This window comes from Ascaphus truei, chromosome 23 (genome assembly GCF_040206685.1).
Source record: "Ascaphus truei isolate aAscTru1 chromosome 23, aAscTru1.hap1, whole genome shotgun sequence".
In the NCBI taxonomy this organism is placed as follows: domain Eukaryota; kingdom Metazoa; phylum Chordata; class Amphibia; order Anura; family Ascaphidae; genus Ascaphus; species Ascaphus truei.
Genome location: NC_134505.1, coordinates 5,409,322 through 5,432,228, shown reverse-complemented (window position 1 = coordinate 5,432,228; position 22,907 = coordinate 5,409,322). Strand labels below are relative to the sequence as shown.

The 22,907-nt window shown below is 45.5% G+C and overlaps 1 protein-coding gene across 3 annotated transcripts; it reads left to right on the top strand.

Annotated features, from left to right (window-relative positions):
• The first annotated feature begins 16 nt into the window (after positions 1-16).
• On the top strand, positions 17-20,619 carry LOC142473154 (uncharacterized). 3 transcript variants are annotated; one of them, XM_075580326.1, is made up of 6 exons: positions 17-76; positions 9,451-9,557; positions 11,405-11,639; positions 12,284-12,312; positions 15,753-16,047; positions 20,185-20,619. In XM_075580326.1, exons 3-6 carry the CDS (start codon positions 11,425-11,427, stop codon positions 20,279-20,281), a joined length of 636 nt encoding a protein of 211 aa, XP_075436441.1. In that variant the 5' UTR covers positions 17-76; positions 9,451-9,557; positions 11,405-11,424; the 3' UTR covers positions 20,282-20,619. The 3 variants fall into 3 exon arrangements, with proteins under 3 accessions (XP_075436441.1, XP_075436443.1, XP_075436442.1); XM_075580328.1 differs by lacking the exon at positions 17-76 and adding an exon at positions 7,340-7,406; XM_075580327.1 differs by lacking the exon at positions 17-76 and adding an exon at positions 8,237-8,287.
• The last annotated feature ends 2,288 nt before the right edge of the window (positions 20,620-22,907 follow it).

Here is a 22,907-nt window from a genome sequence, read left to right as displayed (position 1 = left end):
TGGAACTGCGCGTGCGCGGCGCGTGCGGCGGATGGCGCGGCGAATTTGGAGGCTCCGGCCGAGCGCCCTGCGCGCGGTGAGTCCTGGGAGGTGGGAGGTGGTGAGGGGGGCGTTGACGAAGGTGGCTGGGCGAACTGCGCGTGCGCGAGGCACGGGGACGTTATTATTATTATTGTTGTTAAAAAAAAAAAAAAAGCGGCGGCGGTTTCAGCGTCGCGACGTCACGCCGTGTTGACGGCTCGCTGGCGTGATGACGCGCGGCGTTGGGTGCCTCAAATTCCATTTTTGAAACCTCGTTTTTTTTCTTTTTCTTGATGGGATTTATTTCCAGTCAGTGATTAAACCGCCATTGTGTTTCATTGTGTTTCATTGTGTTTCATTGTGTTTCATTGTCATTCATTGTGTTTCATTGTGTTTCATTTGTATTAAAGCAGCATAAAAGGTGACACCTTCTATGTGTTTATAAATAAATCAGTTCTGTATTAGATATTAGTGAGTGGGGTTATTAATAAATCAGTTCTGTATTAGATAAGTGACCAGGGTTATAAATAAATCAGTTCTGTATTAGACATTAGTGAGTGGGGTTATAAATAAATCAGTTCTGTATTAGATAAGTGACATGGGTTATAAATAAATCAGTTCTGTATTAGACATTAGTGAGTGGGGTTATAAATAAATCAGTTCTGTATTAGATAAGTGACCAGAGTTATAAATAAATCAGTTCTGTATTAGATAATAGTGACCGGGTTTTTAAATAAATCACTTCTGTATTAGATAATAGTGACCGGATTTTTAAATAAATCACTTCTGTATTAGATAATAGTGACTGGGTTTATAATTAAATCAGTTCTGTATTAGATAAGTGACCGGGGTTATAAATAAATCAGTTCTGTATTAGATAATAGTGGCTGGGATTATAAATAAATCAGTTCTGTATTATACATTAGTGAGTGGGGTTATAAATAAATCAGTTCTGTATTAGATAATAGTGGCTGGGTTTATAAATAAATCAGTTCTGTATTAGATAATAGTGGCCGGGTTTGTAAATAAATCAGTTCTGTATTAGATAATAGTGACCGGGATTATAAATAAATCAGTTCTGTATTAGATAATAGTGGCTGGGATTATAAATAAATTAGTTCTGTATTTGATAATAGTGACCGGGGTTATAAATAAATCAGTTCTGTATTTGATAATAGTGGACAGGTTTATAAATAAATCAGTTCTGTATTAGATAATAGTGGACGGGTTTATAAATAAATCAGTTCTGTATTAGATAATAGTGACCGGGGTTATAAATAAATCAGTTCTGTATTGGGTAATAGTGGCTGGGTTTATAAATAAATCAGTTCTGTATTGCGCAGTACTCTCTGATAATGGAGATCCCATCCACACAGCCACTAGCTACTTACATCAAAGTAGATAAAAGAAGGCCTTGAAAGGTATCTTTAGCTGGTGTTTTGATGTACACAATTTGATAGTAGTGGGTCTTCAGGTGTTAACGCCCTCTCCACATGGATCAATCACAGTCCCAAATGCATATAAGATAATAAAATGCCAATGGTGTAGTACAGTACAAATGTAATAAAACAAATAAGATCAAACAGCCAGTGCACGCACATGCTATACGGAATACGACCTTACAAAACGGATTACAACGTAAATCAGTTCTGTATTAGATAATACTGACTGGGTTTATAAATAAATCACTTCTGTATTAGATAATAGTGACCGGGTTTTCAAATAAATCACTTCTGTATTAGATAATAGTGACCAGGTTTATATCAGTTCTATATTAGATAATACTGACTGGGTTTATAAATAAATCACTTCTGTATTAGATAATAGTGACCGGGTTTTTAAATAAATCACTTCTGTATTAGATAATAGTGACCGGGTTTTTAAATAAATCACTTCTGTATTAGATAATAGTGACTGGGTTTATAATTAAATCAGTTCTGTATTAGATAAGTGACCAGAGTTATAAATAAATCAGTTCTGTATTACAGTAGATAATAGTGACCGGGTTTTTAAATAAATCACTTCTGTATTAGATAATCGTGACCAGGTTTTTAAATAAAGCACTTCTGTATTAGATAATAGTGACTGGGTTTATAATTAAATCAGTTCTGTATTAGATATGTGACCGGGGTTATAAATAAATCAGTTCTGTATTAGATAATAGTGGCCGGGTTTGTAAATAAATCAGTTCTGTATTAGATAATCGTGGCCAGGTTTATAAATAAATCAGTTCTGTATTAGATAATAGTGACCGGGATTATAAATAAATCAGTTCTGTATTAGATAATAGTGGCTGGGATTATAAATAAATTAGTTCTGTATTTGATAATAGTGACCGGGGTTATAAATAAATCAGTTCTGTATTTGATAATAGTGGACAGGTTTATAAATAAATCAGTTCTGTATTAGATAATAGTGGACGGGTTTATAAATAAATCAGTTCTGTATTAGATAATAGTGACCGGGGTTATAAATAAATCAGTTCTGTATTGGGTAATAGTGGCTGGGTTTATAAATAAATCAGTTCTGTATTGCGCAGTACTCTCTGATAATGGAGATCCCATCCACACAGCCACTAGCTACTTACATCAAAGTAGATAAAAGAAGGCCTTGAAACGTATCTTTAGCTGGTGTTTTGATGTACACAATTTGATAGTAGTGGGTCTTCAGGTGTTAACGCCCTCTCCATATGGATCAATCACAGTCCCAATATGCATATAAGATAATAAAATGCCAATGGTGTAGTACAGTACAAATTTAATAAAACAAATAAGATCAAACAGCCAGTGCACGCACATGCTATACGACCTTACAAAACGGATTACAATGTAAATCAGTTCTGTATTAGATAATACTGACTGGGTTTATAAATAAATCACTTCTGTATTAGATAATAGTGACCGGGTTTTCAAATAAATCACTTCTGTATTAGATAATAGTGACCAGGTTTATATCAGTTCTATATTAGATAATACTGACTGGGTTTATAAATAAATCACTTCTGTATTAGATAATAGTGACTGGGTTTTTAAATAAATCACTTCTGTATTAGATAATAGTGACTGGGTTTATAATTAAATCAGTTCTGTACTAGATATGTGACCGGGGTTATAAATAAATCAGTTCTGTATTAGATAATAGTGGCTGGGATTATAAATAAATCAGTTCTGTATTATACATTAATGAGTGGGGTTATAAATAAATCAGTTCTGTATTAGATAATACTGACTGGGTTTATAAATAAATCACTTCTGTATTAGATAATAGTGACCGTTTTTTTAAATAAATCACTTCTGTATTAGATAATAGTGACCGGGTTTTTAAATAAATCACTTCTGTATTAGATAATAGTGACCGGGTTTATAATTAAATCAGTTCTGTATTAGATCATAGGCATCAAATCCCAGCCGCGTCCGCTACGTTCAATATTGAGAACTTGGCCGCAGAAATCGGGACTCAGTCTCAGGCGGGCGCTTTCCTGGCTGGAAATCGGGACTCAGTCTCAGGCGGGCGCTTTCCTGGCTTGAAATCGAAGCCGGTTGCTCTGCTATTCGCGCAGAAGCCACTTTGAAAAGCCCGCCCGCGCTCTTAGATCTACAATCTGATTGGCTTACAGATTCTTATAGTATTTTGAGTTTCGTTCAGAAAACTCTGCAGCCAATCAGCGCGTGGGAAAATTCCCAAGCAACCAATCAGAGCCAAGCCGTCTGGAAAAAGCCGGGTCAGCGGGAAATCTGAAATTGCCATATCTCAATGCCACCCGCTGGGACAGGCTCCACCTGATACAATCTGAGGTTGTATTTACCTAATTTTAAGACCTGCTAAGGAACAGATGATTGTTATTATGTCCTGATATGTAAAACCATGGAATTCAGAGGGTGTACTTTCTTTTTCACATGACTGTACATTGGAAGGGCTCAGTATCCCAGGCCTTTGCAGGGTGCTGGGTGGGTGCAGACTGGACGTGGGTGTAACTACGTATATACATAGGCAGTGCTCAGTATCCCAGGCCTTTGCAGGGTGCTGGGTGGGTGCAGGCTGGGCGTGGGTGTAACTACGTATATACATAGGCAGTGCTCAGTATCTCAGGCCTTTGCAGGGTGCTGGGTGGGTGCAGGCTGGGCGTGGGTGTAACGACGTATATACATTGGCAGGGCTCAGTATCTCAGGCCTTTGCAGGGTGCTGGGTGGGTGCAGGATGGGCGTGGGTGTAACTACGTATATACATTGGCAGGGCTCAGTATCTCAGGCCTTTGCAGGGTGCTGGGTAAGGACAGTCTGGGTGTGGATGCTTCAATATAACAAGGATGGACGTCAAGAACTTGGTGCTTCATTGGACAGCTGTCTATAATGCTTCACAGACACGGACATACTGGTTACTGGACAGAAACTCGTGGCAAACAATGTCTTTCTGGACTTCACCCCCTGGTAGCTCTCACTCCTACACGGGGTGGTACTTGTTACCCATAGTAAAGGATACCTTGGCAGCCTTTTGCATGGGATTAGTAATTCTCCAGCACTTGTATAGTGGGCCTTAACACTTGGACCTCCTGATTTAGCAACCCACTACTTATCCATACCTTTATGATCAGGAATGCACAAGGAACCTTCCGGATGGGCCGGTAACAAACAGACTCCGGAGTTTCTTTGCCGAGAACTCGTTTCTAAGAGCATGGTTCCTCCTCCTCAATAGCGAGAACAATGAAAGGCCTTTACTACTGGTGCTTATTTAATGGGCAATAAATGGTGACCGGACATATTTTAATACACATACACCTATTTACAGGACGCACAGTGAGGACCCCAGTCAGAACTCTGAAGAACCGGCTTCTAGACCATAGGATGGAGCAATATATACCCTCTATACTCCCTATAGTGACACCACTGGTCACAAGACATACAAGAGAGTGACTATCCTTTCTGTGTTGTCATCCTACATCACATCATAGGGAGGGGAGTAACCTGAGTGAGCCCACACAGTTAACCCATTAAGGCCATTAACCCTGAACTGAAAGAGTTGTGCCCAACGGGTGGCTACAGACAATTATTGTGATAAGGTTTTTTTTTTATCATGGTTAAACAAGTCACTGCCATTAGTACACTTTGCCCCTAGGAGGGACTGATCCCTTAAACATGTCACTGCCATTAGTACACTTTGCCCCTAGGAGAGACTGACCCCTTAACCATGTCACTGCCATTAGTACACTTTGCCCCTAGGAGGGACTGATCCCTTAAACATGTCACTGCCATTAGTACACTTTGCCCCTAGGAGGGACTGACCCCTTAAACATGTCACTGCCATTAGTACACTTTGCCCCTAGGAGAGACTGACCCCTTAAACATGTCACTGCCATTAGTACACTTTGCCCCTAGAAGGGACTGACCCCTTAACCATGTCACTGCCATTAGTACACTTTGCCCCTAGGAGGAACTGATCCCATTATAACCATGTCACTGCCATTAGTACACTTTGCCCCTAGCAGAGACTGACCCCTTAACCATGTCACTGCCATTAGTACACTTTGCCCTAGGAGAGACTGACCCCTTAACCATGTCACTGCCATTAGTACACTTTGCCCCTAGAAGGACTGACCCCTTAACCATGTCACTACCATTAGTACACTTTGCCCCTAGGAGAGACTGACCCCTTAATCATGTCACTGCCATTAGTACACTTTGTCCCTAGGAGAGACTGACCCCTTAACCATGTCACTGCCATTAGTACACTTTGCCCCCTAGGAGGGACTGATCCCTTAACCCTGTCACTGCCATTAGTACACTTTGTCCCTAGGAGAGACTGACGCCTTAACCATGTTACTGCCATTAGTACACTTTGCCCCCTAGGAGGGACTGACGCCTTAACCATGTCACTGCCATTAGGACACTTTGCCCCTAGGAGAGACTGACCCCTTAACCATGTCACTGCCATTAGTACACTTTGCCCCTAGGAGGGACTGATCCCTTAACCATGTCACTGCCATTAGTAAACTTTGCCCCTAGGAGGGACTGACCCCTTAACCATGTCACTGCCATTAGTACACTTTGCCCCTAGGATGGACTGACCCCTTAACCCTGTCACTGCCATTAGTACACTTTCCCCCTAGGAGGGACTGACCCCTTAACCATGTCACTGCCATTAGGACACTTTGCCCCTAGGAGAGACTGACCCCTTAACCATGTCACTGCCATTAGTACACTTTGCCCCTAGGAGAGACTGACCCCTTAATCATGTCACTGCCATTAGTACACTTTGTCCCTAGGAGAAACTGACCCCTTAACCATGTCACTGCCATTAGTACACTTTGCCCCCTAGGAGGGACTGACCCCTTAACCCTGTCACTGCCATTAGTACACTTTGTCCCTAGGAGAGACTGACGCCTTAACCATGTCACTGCCATTAGTACACTTTGCCCCCTAGGAGGGACTGACCCCTTAACCCTGTCACTGCCATTAGTACACTTTGCCCCTAGGAGAGACTGACCCCTTAACCATGTCACTGCCATTAGTACACTTTGCCCCTAGGAGAGACTGACCCCTTAACCATGTCACTGCCATTAGAACACTTTGCCCCTAGGAGAGACTGACCCCTTAACCATGTCACTGCCATTAGTACACTTTGCCCCTAGGAGAGACTGACCCCTTAACCATGTCACTGCCATTAGTACACTTTGCCCCTAGGAGAGACTGACCCCTTAACCATGTCACTGCCATTAGTACACTTTGCCCCTAGGAGGGACTGACCCCTTAACCCTGTCATTGCCATTAGTACACTTTGCCCCTAGGAGAGACTGACCCCTTAACCATGTCACTGCCATTAGTACACTTTGCCCCTAGGAGAGACTGACCCCTTAACCATGTCACTGCCATTAGAACACTTTGCCCCTAGGAGAGACTGACCCCTTAACCATGTCACTGCCATTAGTACACTTTGCCCCTAGGAGGGACTGACCCCTTAACCCTGTCATTGCCATTAGTACACTTTGCCCCTAGGAGAGACTGACCCCTTAACCATGTCACTGCCATTAGTACACTTTGCCCCTAGGAGGGACTGACCCCTTAACCATGTCACTGCCATTAGTACACTTTGCCCCTAGGAGAGACTGACCCCTTAACCATGTCACTGCCATTAGAACACTTTGCCCCTAGGAGGGACTGACCCCTTAACCATGTCACTGCCATCAGTACACTTTGCGCTTAGGAAGGGATTCTGGGACTTGTATTTCTGCTCCCTTCAGCAGCGTAGCATTGCAGCAACTTCAAGACTACAACTCCCAGCGTCCCCTGCGGCGAAGGCAGGAAATCACATGACCGAGGGGCTCAGCCAATGAGCGCGCTGTGCTGCTCCTCCCTTCTGCACTGGGTGCACAAAGGCTGCAGCACTGCAGGTAGGCGCTGGGTTTAAAGGGACAGCCCCTGTAAGGTTTAACCATACCATGTATGCAGCTAGTGTGGCCTCTTACCCCTCCCTGCCATGCTTCCTGCAGTGATCCCTACCTCTCCCCCCCTCTCTCAGTCTGTGCCACCCCTGCAGTGAAGTGCTGGGCCACTTTTAAAATGGCTGCTGCCCTGCACTGGGGGCATGACCACTAGGCCTGTGGCATTGAATGACCTTCAGCGTCTTGAGTGAGGGGGGAGGGGGCGGCGTGTTGTTGGTCTCGCGTCTCGCTCTAAAGCCACTAGCCCGCGGGCTTGCCGGAATCCTGGGGTCTTAAAATGGCCGCCGCCAGCTCCTTTGTAAATGAATGCATTCATAATTTAATATATATATATATGTGTGTATGTATACACATTAGGGCAGTGAAATAAAATATATATTGAACGCTAGATTAGTATCTATTATATCTGATAATCAGAAATAAAATGCTGTGGAAACATCAAATGACAATTTCCCAATGATCGGGGGGGGGGGGGGGGGGCGTCTCCGTCGTGACCACAATAATAGTTTGTCATATTTTGAGTTCCTGGGATATTAAAATGGCCGCCACTATTGCCCTTCGGGTTCGGTGCGGTTGTAGTGACCGCGGTGGGGATCTAGGAGTGGGCCCACATTGCAGAGCTCTGCCAGGGGTAAAATCAACGTGTGGTGTATTCCCGGGGTTTTTAAATGGCTGTGTGGTGGATGTCCTGGAGCTGAAGGGGTTAAGTGCGTCATTTTACTTTTCATTGTTTTTTTTTTTTCCTCCCAAATAAACCCTTTTTTTTTTTTTTTTGCCAGGAAAGAAAATAATTGTTAGACGTGTAATCGGGACGTGGCTTCAGAGTACATGTGTGTTTAATGTGACAATCCCTCTTAGGGCCAAAGTGTGCTAATGGCAGTGACATGGTTAAGGGGTCAGTCTCTCCTAGGGGCAAAGTGTACTAATGGCAGTGACATGGTTAAGGGGTCAGTCCCTCCTAGGGGCAAAGTGTACTAATGGCAGTGACAGGGTTAAGGGGTCAGTCCCTCCTAGGTGCAAAGTGTACTAATGGCAGTGACATGGTTAAGGGGTCAGTCTCTCCTAGGGGCAAAGTGTACTAATGGCAGTGACATGGTTAAGGGGTCAGTCCCTCCTAGGGGCAAAGTGTACTAATGGCAGTGACAGGGTTAAGGGGTCAGTCCCTCCTAGGGGCAAAGTGTACTAATGGCAGTGACAGGGTTAAGGGGTCAGTCCCTCCTAGGGGCAAAGTGTACTAATGGCAGTGACAGGGTTAAGGGGTCAGTCTCTTCTAGGGGCAAAGTGTACTAATGGCAGTGACATGGTTAAGGGGTCAGTCTCTCCTAGGGGCAAAGTGTACTAATGGCAGTGACAGGGTTAAGGGGTCAGTCCCTCTTAGGGCCAAAGTGTAATAATGGCAGTGACATGATTAAGGGGTCAGTCCCTCCTAGGGGCAAAGTGTACTAATGGCAGTGACATGGTTAAGGGGTCAGTCTCTCCTAGGGGCAAAGTGTACTAATGGCAGTGACAGGGTTAAGGGGTCAGTCCCTCCTAGGAGCAAAGTGTACTAATGGCAGTGACATGGTTAAGGGATCAGTCCCTCCTAGGGGCAAAGTGTACTAATGGCAGTGACATGTTTAAGGGATCAGTCCCTCCTAGGGGCAAAGTGTACTAATGGCAGTGACATGGTTAAGGGGTCAGTCCCTCCTTGGGCAAAAAGGACATACTGATATATCCTCTTATATGACAATTTGGCAACTCTACTGGCTAATTCTTAATCCACACACTTCGTATTCTTGTATAACCTGAGATAATTGACCAGGCAGATGAAAGAATACACAATAATTATGCGACAATATTAGAATGACACAGACTCCGTGAGAATATATTTATCCGTATATTACGGGTAACAAATCCGCAACGTTGAATTTTTTTTACAAGTTGATTTAATTGGATAAATAAAAAAATATATAAAACCCTGTTTTTTTTTATTTTTCCTTTTGATTTCTTTTAGGGTTTCCTCCTTCTGTTAGGTGGATGATCCTTCTCCAAAGATATGGATTCGCCAGAAAAAAGGATCTATTGAAATGTAAAGATTTTTTTTCCTAACCTTTATTGGTGGTAAGTGTCTATAATGTATACAGAAACACAGCAGTCCAAGCAATATCCTACATGTGTGTGTTTTTAATAAATCAGTTCTGTACTGCGAGGAAATTCTTGTAGCATTTAAATTAAATGAAGAAACAAAAATGTTTTCAAGACATTTTTAATCTTTCTAATGTAGGAAGCATTTCCAAAGTCACACCCCCTTCCCCTTCTGAGAGGCTCTGGCTCTTGAGCCCCGCCCCCTCTCTCTAGCAGTGCACCAATTGTATCTAGTAACTGCCCGGCCAATCATATTCCAGGATTACTACATTGCCCACAATGCTGTGCAAGAACTGAATTAAATAACCCCGGGGCAAGCGATCGATTTACAGGAGAACGGATCGATCTGCAGCTTGGCTAATCGCTTGTCAGTGTGCAGATTGTATTGATACAGATACACACACCGACACACACACCGACACACACACACCTACCAACACAGACAGACGCACCTACCAACACAGACACACACATACTAACACAGATACACACACCTACCAACACAGACACACACATACTAACACAGATACACACACCGACACACACACACCTACCAACACAGACACACACATACTAACACAGATACACACACCGACACACACACACAAATACTTACTAACACAGATACACACACACCTACCAACACAAGACACACACACCTACCAACACAAGACACACACACACTTACCAACACAAGACACACACACACCTACCAACACAAGACACACACACACACCAACACAAGACACACACACCTACCAACACAAGACACACACTTACCAACACAACACACACACTTACCAACACAAGACACACACTTGCTAACACAACACACACTTACCAACAAGACACACACACACACTTACCAACACAAGACACATACTTACCAACACAAGACACACACCTACCAACACAAGACACACACACTTATCAAAGCAGACACACACACACACACACCAACATAGACACACATAACCTGCAGAGGAGAAGCTCTTGAATGCTCTGCAGCGCCACCTGCTGCCCAGAAGCTGCAGTGGTTAAGCAGCCAGACAGCCCCGCTCTCCCCCCCCCCCTCCTACTGCTGTTCTAATGCGATAAGCCCCGCGCTCTCCCCCCCTCCCCTCCCGCGGCTCGTCTGTGGCTACAATGCACTTGCCCCAGGCGAGTGCATTTGTCAAGCCCTGTGTATTTCTATATCCATGCAGAAGGAAGATCCAAAGATCCAGCAAACGTGGGGTTAATAATAAAGTATTTTTTTTTATTGCCGCGATCGACGTTTCGGGTCCCCCGTTGGGACCTCGGTGAAGCTTTATAAACAAGTGAAGGAAGTAGACATTTATACCCCTCCCCCCCCCCCCTAATAAAACAGGGGTCCCGTGGGTGTTCGTGATTAGTGCAGACAAGTAACGAACCAGTTAAAATGATTGCGCTCACGCCCGCAAACAATGAAGAATCCGCCTCCAGCACAGCGTGAGAGGCAAAGTTTGGGGAATACACAAACTAGCACAATCAGGTGGGCGAAGCCATACTGTACCCAAGTGAAGCGGGTGGAGGCGTGGAGAAGTCCTTCACTGGAAGGGGTGTGTGTGCAGCCTCCCAGGAGCTCATGGTACTCACAAGGGTATTCCAGTTTAAAGGGAAAGAGTCGGAGATCTAATACGGTCTAAGGCAGTCCTCTAGGGCCACCAACAGGCCAGGTTTTAAGTATATGCCGTCTTCAGCACAAGGGGATCAGTCTGTGGCTGAAGCCGGGATGTTGATTGGCTGTAGGTAGGGGTTGAGGGTCCTTATCTGACCTCAATATCTGTGTCTCTGTTGGGCAGGTGTTTTTTTTTTTTTTTTTATGGCATCCCCGGCAATGTCCGGCGAGATCCCGAAGCGTGGTCGGCCGCCCCTGGCCCCCAGCGCGCGCGAGAAACGTCGCAGGGAGACGGCCAAAAAGGGTCACGACCAGAGGATCAACATCGGGAACGCCTTCGACGACTGGATGGCGATAAAGAACGAGAAGTCTTTCACCAAACACGAGGAAGTGGCGAGGTTTCTTCTCAATACCTGCCGGTAAGTCGCGTCCCAAATCAGCGCCGCAGATAACAGTCACACACAGATCCTCCTCTCACACCCACACAGACCTCCCCTCACCCTCCACACCCACACAGATCCCCCCTCACACACACACAGACTCTCACACTGACCCCTTCCCTCTCATACCCACACAGCTCCCCTAACCCTTCTCACGCCCACACAGACCTCCCCTCACCCTCCACACCCACACAGATCCCCCCTCACACACACACACTCTCACACTCACACCGACCCCTTCCCTCTCATACCAACACAGCTCCCCCAACCCCTCTCCTACCCACGCAGACCCCCCTTCCTCATACTCACGCAGACCCCATCTCTCAAACTCACGCAGACCCCCCTCCCTCTCACACCCAGTTGCACCATTGAGTTGTCGTCCTACCAAAATCTCTCCAAGAAGTGGTTCACAAAGTGTTTCTCGCCATTGTATGTGTGTGTATCTATATCTATATTTATACATACACGCATGCCTACATATATGTACATACCCATACATGCTCACGCTCAGACGCACACATGCGCACAAACACACACATGCGCACAAACACACACACACACACACACACACACATATACTTGCTTTTGTTGCACCATTATTGAAACTCATTTGTTTTTTGCAGGCGATTCTCTGAAATTGTTCAGGATAATGGTAAGTGTGTCAACCCTAATTCTATGTATCTCAATTAGTAGCCAGAATAAGCAGTCTCTCCTAGGAGCAAAGTGTACTAATGGCAGTGACATGGTTAAGGGGTCAGTCCCTCCTAGGGGCAAAGTGTACTAATGGCAGTGACATGGTTAAGGGGTCAGTCCCTCCTAGGGGCAAAGTGTACTAATGGCAGTGACATGGTTAAGGGGTCAGTCCCTCCTAGGGGCAAAGTGTACTAATGGCAGTGACATGGTTAAGGGGTCAGTCCCTCCTAGGGGCAAAGTGTACTAATGGCAGTGACATGGTTAAGGGGTCAGTCTCTCCTAGGGGCAAAGTGTACTAATGGCAGTGACATGGTTAAGGGGTCAGTGCCTCCTAGGAGCAAAGTGTACTAATGGCAGTGACAGGGTTAAGGGGTCAGTCTCTCCTAGGGGCAAAGTGTACTAATGGCAGTGACATGGTTAAGGGTCAATCTCTCCCAGGGGCAAAGTGTACTAATGGCAGTGACATGGTTAAGGGGTCAGTCCCTCCTAGGGGCAAAGTGTACTAATGGCAGTGACATGGTTAAGGGGTCAGTCTCTCCTAGGGGCAAAGTGTACTAATGGCAGTGACATGGTTAAGGGGTCAGTGCCTCCTAGGGGCAAAGTGTACTAATGGCAGTGACATGGTTAAGGGATCAGTCCCTCCTAGGGGCAAAGTGTAATAATAGCAGTGACATGGTTAAGGGGTCAGTCTCTCCTAAGGGCAAAGTGTACTAATGGCAGTGACATGGTTAAGTGGTCAGTCTCTCCTAGAGCAAAGTGTACTAATGGCAGTGACATGGTTAAGGAGTCAGTCTCTCCTAGGGGCAAAGTGTACTAATGGCAGTGACATGGTTATGGGGTCAGTCTCTCCTAGGGGCAAAGTGTACTAATGGCAGTGACATGGTTATGGGGTCAGTCTCTCCTAGGGGCAAAGTGTACTAATGGCAGTGACATGGTTAAGTGGTCAGTCTCTCCTAGAGCAAAGTGTACTAATGGCAGTGACATGGTTAAGGAGTCAGTCTCTCCTAGGGGCAAAGTGTACTAATGGCAGTGACATGGTTATGGGGTCAGTCTCTCCTAGGTGCAAAGTGTACTAATGGCAGTGACATGGTTATGGGGTCAGTCTCTCCTAGGGGCAAAGTGTACTAATGGCAGTGACATGGTTAAGGGGTCAGTCTCTCCTATGGGCAAAGTGTACTAATGGCAGTGACATGGTTAAGGGGTCAGTCTCTCCTAGGGGCAAAGTGTACTAATGGCAGTGACATGGTTAAGGGGTCAGTCCCTCCTAGGGGCAAAGTGTACTAATGGCAGTGACATGGTTAAGGGGTCAGTGCCTCCTAGGGGCAAAGTGTACTAATGGCAGTGACATGGTTAAGGGATCAGTCCCTCCTAGGGGCAAAGTGTACTTATGGCGGTGACATGGTTAAGGGGTCAGTCTCTCCTATGGGCAAAGTGTACTAATGGCAGTGACATGGTTAAGTGGTCAGTCTCTCCTAGAGCAAAGTGTACTAATGGCAGTGACATGGTTAAGGGGTCAGTCTCTCCTAGGGGCAAAGTGTACTAATGGCAGTGACATGGTTAAGGGGTCAGTCCCTCCTAGGGGCAAAGTGTACTAATGGCAGTGACATGGTTAAGGGGTCAGTGCCTCCTAGGGGCAAAGTGTACTAATGGCAGTGACATGGTTAAGGGGTCAGTCTCTCCTAGGGGCAAAGTGTACTAATGGTAGTGACATGGTTAAGGGATCAGTCCCTCCTAGGGGCAAAGTGTACTAATGGCAGTGACATGGTTAAGGGGTCAGTCTCTCCTAGAGCAAAGTGTACTAATGGCAGTGACATGGTTATGGGGTCAGTCTCTCCTAGGGGCAAAGTGTACTAATGGCAGTGACATGGTTAAGGGGTCAGTCTCTCCTAGGGACAAAGTGTACTAATGGCAGTGACATGGTTATGGGGTCAGTCTCTCCTAGGGGCAAAGTGTACTAATGGCAGTGACATGGTTATGGGGTCAGTCTCTCCTAGGGGCAAAGTGTACTAATGGCAGTGACATGGTTAAGGGGTCAGTCTCTCCTAGGGGCAAAGTGTACTAATGGCAGTGACATGTTTAAGGGGTCAGTCCCTCCTAGGGGCAAAGTGTACTAATGGCAGTGACATGTTTAAGGGGTCAGTCCCTCCTAGGGGCAAAGTGTCTCTCTCTTTCTCTCTCCTTTTGACACGTATTTTATTTGCACCGGGATCATTCATTAGGCAAAACAAGATAGTAGGAACAAAATGCAGTTTATTCGGGTAAACCCACATACAACACAATAAATACACAAAATACAGGTAAAAGCACACTTAATGCGGGTGAAATCTAGGCTGTCCTAGGTGCAGGGCGCCCGTTGTATGAGCTTTCCCTGACTGGGATATACACCCTGGTCCTTTTCGGCTTCAGTTCCCAGCCACGACCGCTACGTTCGATTTTCAGAACTTGGACCTCGCGTCTGACTTAGCCTCTGCAGGGCAGACTTTCCTAGCTTCACAACGAAGCCGGTTGCTCTGCTATTCACGACAGAGCAACTTTGAAAAGCCCGTCCCAGCTTCATCGACACAAGTCACTGGATGGTCTGGTTCTCTGAGTCGGCTTCCTCCTTACATACCCTCCGCTGTTCTGTGTTCAGCATGGAGGAAGGGGGAGCGACCAATCAGAGCGTGGGAATTCCTTCCCACTAGCCAATGGGAATAGGGGCTCGTCCTTTGGCTGATGTCAGAGGAGGGGGCGTGCCAAGCCGGCTCGGGATGCCCTATGGGCGGGACATATGAATTGACCAATGGGAAATGCGCCCGACATTCTGCCGCTTCCCCCAGTCAACCCATTGCCACCTACTGGGCAGGCTCTACTGAGTCCGGCAGACCAGAGTGTCCTCCCCGCAGCGGGTCTCTGTTCTCCGGCCACAGTACTCCGCCCTGATCTGGACACTTAGCACCCAGACACCTCTCAACATCCCGTCTCCTCTTTGAACTCCGATGTCTATCCAGACTCCCTGGCACCTACATGGATGCCCGGGCGGACTGAATAGACATTTATAGTAAAAGCACAAATGAAATAAAACACACTTTAATACATAGGAACACTCGGGGAGACTCATATTTGTAAGGGAAACAGGACTGGGATATCTTGGCTTTAAAACCAGGAGTAATTAAACCGCGTGAGAATCGTCAAATCATGCCAGCACGCCGAGGAGAATTAGGGGACTACCGGTAACTTTGGCCCTCGAACTCCTGCAAACAAAACAATTGCATTTCTACCGAAATATCCCACCTAAAACCCACAACCACTGCTTTTCTCTGCCACAGCTCTAGCAGTGTGAGCTAAATCAGCTGATGGGTAGTATCACTGTGATCTCCTACTTTTTTTAATGCCCCTCTGTGTCGTTGATTTAATTAGTGAGAGATGAGCAAGCAGGTCTGACGAGCAGCGAGCTGGATTCCTCCCAGCACTTGTTGATTGACTGCATCGGAAATTACGTCGGAGACGCCAGCGGCTGCGGGATTATCGAGGGCCGAGCCATTACGGGCGCGGAAAGATCCGAACTTTCTTCTTTTTGGGCAAAGCACAAGGTGGAGGAGGAATACGCGTCTGGGACCTGCAAGCTGGATATCTCCGTCCCCACGGACCACACCACCGCCGCGTCTACACCAGCGTCATCCGATATCGTGGGCCCGTACCCAAATCATAACAGGTGACGTGACGTTTACGCCCGAACAAGTTCAACCAATGTTTGATCGTACAAAATAGATATTCAGCGAAATAATAATTATATCTCCATTTTATATATGTACGTACGTGTATAGAGTTTGTGTGTATGTGTGTCTCTAATCTTTATCACCACCACCCCCCACACACCTTCTCACTAACCAGCTGCAACATACCCAGGACTTTGCCCAGCCAGGAGGACAAGCGGGATTTTACACGGGATAAAACACAAAGTTGCTCAAGAAGTGGTTTCCCAAAGTAGTTTAGACGATCTTCCACTCCGCTTAGGATTCGTAGACGACGAAAAAGCGTTTGATCCTGTCTAGACCGCAGCGGTTACGTAGATACAAAGCGAGGCCTGGCCGCGTAGGCCGACGAAGACGTTAAACTTGCTAGGACGCAACTTAGCATCCCGATGGTATCGAGGTAGCAGAGACCCGTGGAAGGGTAGAAACCATCCGTGGCTCAGTGAGTAAAGACACTGACTGAGCAGGGGAACCTGGTTCAATTCCCGGTGTCGGCTCCTTGTGACCTCGGGCAAGTCACTTTATCTCCCCGTGCCTCAGGCACCAAAAACGTAGATGGTAAGCTCCACGGGGCAGGGCCCTGTGCCTGCAAAATGTCTCTGTAAAGCGCTACGTAAAACTAGCAGCGCTATACAAGAACATTATTATTATTATTATCCATGGTAAGCCTAACTAAGTGGCTTCCGGCACTTGGCGAGTCTAGCATTCTCCCCCCATAACCCTGAGATTGTGAGTGTAGGCCTGAAGCCTTGTGTTGAGTTGCTCCTGTTTGCTCCGGGCCCAAATGAACTTGCTTTATTTAACTTCTGCTTTCAGTGGTGCTTGCGATCCCCCGTACTGTCATTGTTCTGGCCTCCCCTGCCAATTATTTTTTGCTACAAGATGTCTTATCAGCCTACAGTTTCTATATGTACCCGTAGAAGAAAGCTGAATCTTTCTGGCTCAACTTGACACAAGGCCGCACTGAGTTTAGCTTCGTCTGCAAATAGAAAACGCCACATTTTTATTTTATTTTTGTATTTCATTGGTTTTTACTTCCTTCTTTCGTATGTTACATACAGGCGTAGGGTTTAAGGACACTCACTTTAAGTACACTCGCGAGTAAGGACATAACGCCCAGTAGGCAAACGGCAGCTCGCGCATGCGCCTGTCAGCACGTCCGGAACAGCAATACCGGCTCCCTACCTGTACCGAAGCTGTGCGCAAGCGGGGAGACTATAGAGCCTGTTACACATGCGTTACTTACATCAGTTATGCACGTATAAGACGTTTGCAGAACAGTACATGCATCGATAAGTGGGGAAAAGGTCGTGCTTCACTTTAAGTACATTTTCGCTTTACATACATGCTCCGATCCCATTGCGTACGTTAATGCGGGGTATGTATGTATCTATGCGTACGTTAATGCGGGGTATGTATGTATATATGCGTACGTTAATGCGGGGTATGTATGTATCTATGCGTACGTTAATGCGGGGTATGTATGTATATATGCGTACGTTAATGCGGGGTATGTATGTATATATGCGTACGTTAATGCGGGGTATGTATGTATATATGCGTACGTTAATGCGGGGTATGTATGTATATATGCGTACGTTAATGCGGGGTATGTATGTATATATGCGTACGTTAATGCGGGGTATGTATGTATATATGCGTACGTTAATGCGGGGTATGTATGTATATATGCGTACGTTAATGCGGGGTATGTATGTATATATGCGTACGTTAATGCGGGGTATGTATGTATATATGCGTACGTTAATGCGGGGTATGTATGTATATATGCGTACGTTAATGCGGGGTATGTATGTATATATGCGTACGTTAATGCGGGGTATGTATGTATATATGCGTACGTTAATGCGGGTTATGTATGTATATATGCGTACGTTAATGCGGGGTATGTATGTATATATGCGTACGTTAATGCGGGGTATGTATGTATATATGCGTACGTTAATGCGGGGTATGTATGTATATATGCGTACGTTAATGCGGGGTATGTATGTATATATGCGTACGTTAATGCGGGTTATGTATGTATATATGCGTACGTTAATGCGGGGTATGTATGTATATATGCGTACGTTAATGCGGGGTATGTATGTATATATGCGTACGTTAATGCGGGGTATGTATGTATATATGCGTACGTTAATGCGGGGTATGTATGTATATATGCGTACGTTAATGCGGGGTATGTATGTATATATGCGTACGTTAAAGCGGGGTATGTATATATGCGTACGTTAATGCGGGGTATGTATGTATATATGCGTACGTTAATGCGGGGTATGTATGTATATATGCGTACGTTAATGCGGGGTATGTATGTATATATGCGTACGTTAATGCGGGGTATGTATGTATATATGCGTACGTTAATGCGGGGTATGTATGTATATATGCGTACGTTAATGCGAGGTATGTATGTATATATGCGTACGTTAATGCGGGGTATGTATGTATATATGCGTACGTTAATGCGGGGTATGTATGTATATATGCGTACGTTAATGCGGGGTATGTATGTATATATGCGTACGTTAATGCGGGGTATGTATGTATATATGCGTACGTTAATGCGGGGTATGTATGTATATATGCGTACGTTAATGCGGGGTATGTATGTATATATGCGTACGTTAATGCGGGGTATGTATGTATATATGCGTACGTTAATGCGGGGTATGTATGTATATATGCGTACGTTAATGCGGGGTATGTATGTATATATGCGTACGTTAATGCGGGGTATGTATGTATATATGCGTACGTTAATGCGGGGTATGTATGTATATATGCGTACGTTAATGCGGGGTATGTATGTATATATGCGTACGTTAATGCGGGGTATGTCTGTATATATGCGTACGTTAATGCGGGGTATGTATGTATATATGCGTACGTTAATGCGGGGTATGTATATATGCGTACGTTAATGCGGGGTATGTATGTATATATGCGTACGTTAATGCGGGGTATGTATGTATATATGCGTACGTTAATGCGGGGTATGTATGTATATATGCGTACGTTAATGCGGGGTATGTATGTATATATGCGTATGTTAATGCGGGGTATGTATGTATATATGCGTACGTTAATGCGGGGTATGTATGTATATATGCGTACGTTAATGCGGGGTATGTATGTATATATGCGTACGTTAATGCGGGGTATGTATGTATATATGCGTACGTTAATGCGGGGTATGTATGTATATATGCGTACGTTAATGCGGGGTATGTATGTATATATGCGTACGTTAATGCGGGGTATGTATGTATATATGCGTACGTTAATGCGGGGTATGTATGTATATATGCGTACGTTAATGCGGGGTATGTATATATGCGTACGTTAATGCGGGGTATGTATGTATATATGCGTACGTTAATGCGGGGTATGTATGTATATATGCGTACGTTAATGCGGGGTATGTATATATGCGTACGTTAATGCGGGGTATGTATGTATATATGCGTACGTTAATGCGGGGTATGTATATATGCGTACGTTAATGCGGGGTATGTATGTATATATGCGTACGTTAATGCGGGGTATGTATGTATATATGCGTACGTTAATGCGGGGTATGTATGTATATATGCGTACGTTAATACGGGGTATGTATGTATATATGCGTACGTTAATGCGGGGTATGTATGTATATATGCGTACGTTAATGCGGGGTATGTATGTATATATGCGTACGTTAATACGGGGTATGTATGTATATATGCGTACGTTAATGCGGGGTATGTATGTATATATGCGTACGTTAATGCGGGGTATGTATGTATATATGCGTACGTTAATGCGGGGTATGTATGTATATATGCGTACGTTAATGCGGGGTATGTATGTATATATGCGTACGTTAATGCGGGGTATGTATGTATATATGCGTACGTTAATGCGGGGTATGTATGTATATATGCGTACGTTAATGCGGGGTATGTATGTATATATGCGTACGTTAATGCGGGGTATGTATATATGCGTACGTTAATGCGGGGTATGCCTGTACATCTCTGTCTGCTGCAAATGTCCAGTTTTTGACGTATTTGTATGTTGTAATTTGACAGATTTGATCATGCTCGCCCTGCCAGCACGTCGCCGGAAGAGAACAATATTGATATTTTGATCTGTGAGGAGGGTTCGGATTCTGGAGATTCATCCTAGTGAACAATCTTTCCCCCTCCCTCCCCCACGCCAGAAAGAGTGACTTCCTGAACCGGTCGAATATGCCAGGATTTCCCGAGCGAACGTCTTTGTTTCCGAATATCTCTCCAGCAAGTTAGAAGTAAGAAGAAAAAAAAATCCACGGCGGCAGCCATATTTAAATCTCCCGGCAAAAACAGCGGAAGACGTCGTTCTGTTCCTTTTGTGGAAATATAACAGGGTATTTCTACGATCGGAGCAACAACAAAAAAAGGCGTTTAAGGCAATTAATACAAAAGAAAGAATAATAACATGAGGAACTTTGGGGGGGGGGGGGGAAAGAACTAGGTTTTTAAAAACATACAATGATTTTTTTCGTGTTTATACAGATGTTTTTTTTTGTATTTTGGACAGAATTATATTGTGCCTTTTTTATTTTTATTTTATCACATCATAATAAATGGAGCACAGGATTGAAGGATTGCTATCATCCCATTGGGGAAAAACATGGGCATTTTGGGGGTGAGGGTCCCCGATATCTGAACTGCCGCAAGGTTGGATTTTAAGACGACGACGACGATGATAAGATGGCGGATATGAGACGCGGCGGAAACATCGGGGCTGATCGGTTGGATTTGAGAGATGTTTGTGGAGTGTTGCTATACCGTCGGATTAAAATGTCCAAACTTTGCTACGTCCGCCGGTCGCAAATGGCGCATTATTTGTGTAAGGGGTTAATATGCTGCGATGTGACGCGCAGTTTTGAGCTCAAACTGAGGCACTATCGGGAATGGCGCTTGAAATAAAACGGGAGCAATTTTGTGTCCGAAAGAAAGGGAAAATCTAGCTGTAAATATGAACCTTTAAGTGGCGTAGTGACCGGGGCCTGATTTATAGGGTGAATGTGCAGTAACGACCGGGGCCTGATTTATAGGGTGAATGTGCAGTAACGACCGGGGCCTGATTTATAGGGTGAATGTGCAGTAACGCCCGGGGCCTGATTTATAGGGTGAATGTGCAATAACAACGGGACCTGATTTATAGGGTGAATGTGCAGTAACGACCGGGGCCTGATTTATAGGGTGAATGTGCAGTAACGACCGGGGCCTGATTTATAGGGTGAATGTGCAGTAATGACCGGGGCCTGATTTATAGGGTGAATGTGCAGTAACGCCCGGGGCCTGATTTATAGGGTGAATGTGCAGTAACGACCGGGGCCTGATTTATAGGGTGAATGTGCAGTAACGACCGGGGCCTGATTTATAGGGTGAATGTGCAGTAACGACCGGGGCCTGATTTATAGGGTGAATGTGCAGTAACGACCGAGGCCTGATTTATAGGGTGAATGTGCAGTAACGCCCGGGGCCTGATTTATAGGGTGAATGTGCAGTAACGACCGGGGCCTGATTTATAGGGTGAATGTGCAGTAACGCCCGGGGCCTGATTTATAGGGTGAATGTGCAGTAACGCCCGGGGCCTGATTTATAGGGTGAATGTGCAGTAACGACCGGGGCCTGATTTATAGGGTGAATGTGCAGTAACGACCGAGGCCTGATTTATAGGGTGAATGTGCAGTAACGCCCGGGGCCTGATTTATAGGGTGAATGTGCAGTAACGACCGGGGCCTGATTTATAGGGTGAATGTGCAGTAACGCCCGGGGCCTGATTTATAGGGTGAATGTGCAGTAACGCCCGGGGCCTGATTTATAGGGTGAATGTGTAGTAACGACCGGGGCCTGATTTATAGGGTGAATGTGCAGTAACGCCCGGGGCCTGATTTATAGGGTGAATGTGCAATAACGACCGGGCCTGATTTATAGGGTGAATGTGCAGTAACGCCCGGGGCCTGATTTATAGGGTGAATGTGCAGTAACGACCGAGGCCTGATTTATAGGGTGAATGTGCAGTAACGACCGGGGCCTGATTTATAGGGTGAATGTGCAGTAACGACCGGGGCCTGATTTATAGGGTGAATGTGCAGTACCGCCCGGGGCCTGATTTATAGGGTGAATGTGCAGTAACGCCCGGGGCCTGATTTATAGGGTGAATGTGCAGTAACGCCCGGGGCCTGATTTATAGGGTGAATGTGCAGTAACGCCCGGGGCCTGATTTATAGGGTGAATGTGCAGTAACGCCCGGGGCCTGATTTATAGGGTGAATGTGCAGTAACGCCCGGGGCCTGATTTATAGGGTGAATGTGCAGTAACGCCCGGGGCCTGATTTATAGGGTGAATGTGCAGTAACGACCGGGGCCTGGTTTATAGAGTGAATGTGCAGTAACAACGGGGGCCTGATTTATAGGGTGAATGTGCAGTAACGACCGGGGCCTGATTTATAGGGTGAATGTGCAGTAACGCCCGGGGCCTGATTTATAGGGTGAATGTGCAGTAACGACCGGGGCCTGATTTATAGGGTGAATGTGCAGTAACGCCCGGGGCCTGATTTATAGGGTGAATGTGCAGTAACACCCGGGCCTGATTTATAGGGTGAATGTGCAGTAACACCCGGGCCTGATTTATAGGGTGAATGTGCAGTAACGACCGGGGCCTGATTTATAGGGTGAATGTGCAGTAACGCCCGGGGCCTGATTTATAGGGTGAATGTGCAGTAACGCCCGGGGCCGGATTTATAGGGTGAATGTGCAGTA

Coding starts and splice junctions, on each gene's coding strand:
- LOC142473154 (XM_075580326.1), top strand. CDS start 11,425: ATGGCATCCCCGGCAATGTCCGGCGAGATCCCGAAGCGTGGTCGGCCG. Junction 12,313..15,752: donor TGAAATTGTTCAGGATAATG/GTAAGTGTGTCA, acceptor TGATTTAATTAG/TGAGAGATGAGCAAGCAGGT. Junction 16,048..20,184: donor CCGTACCCAAATCATAACAG/GTGACGTGACGT, acceptor GTAATTTGACAG/ATTTGATCATGCTCGCCCTG.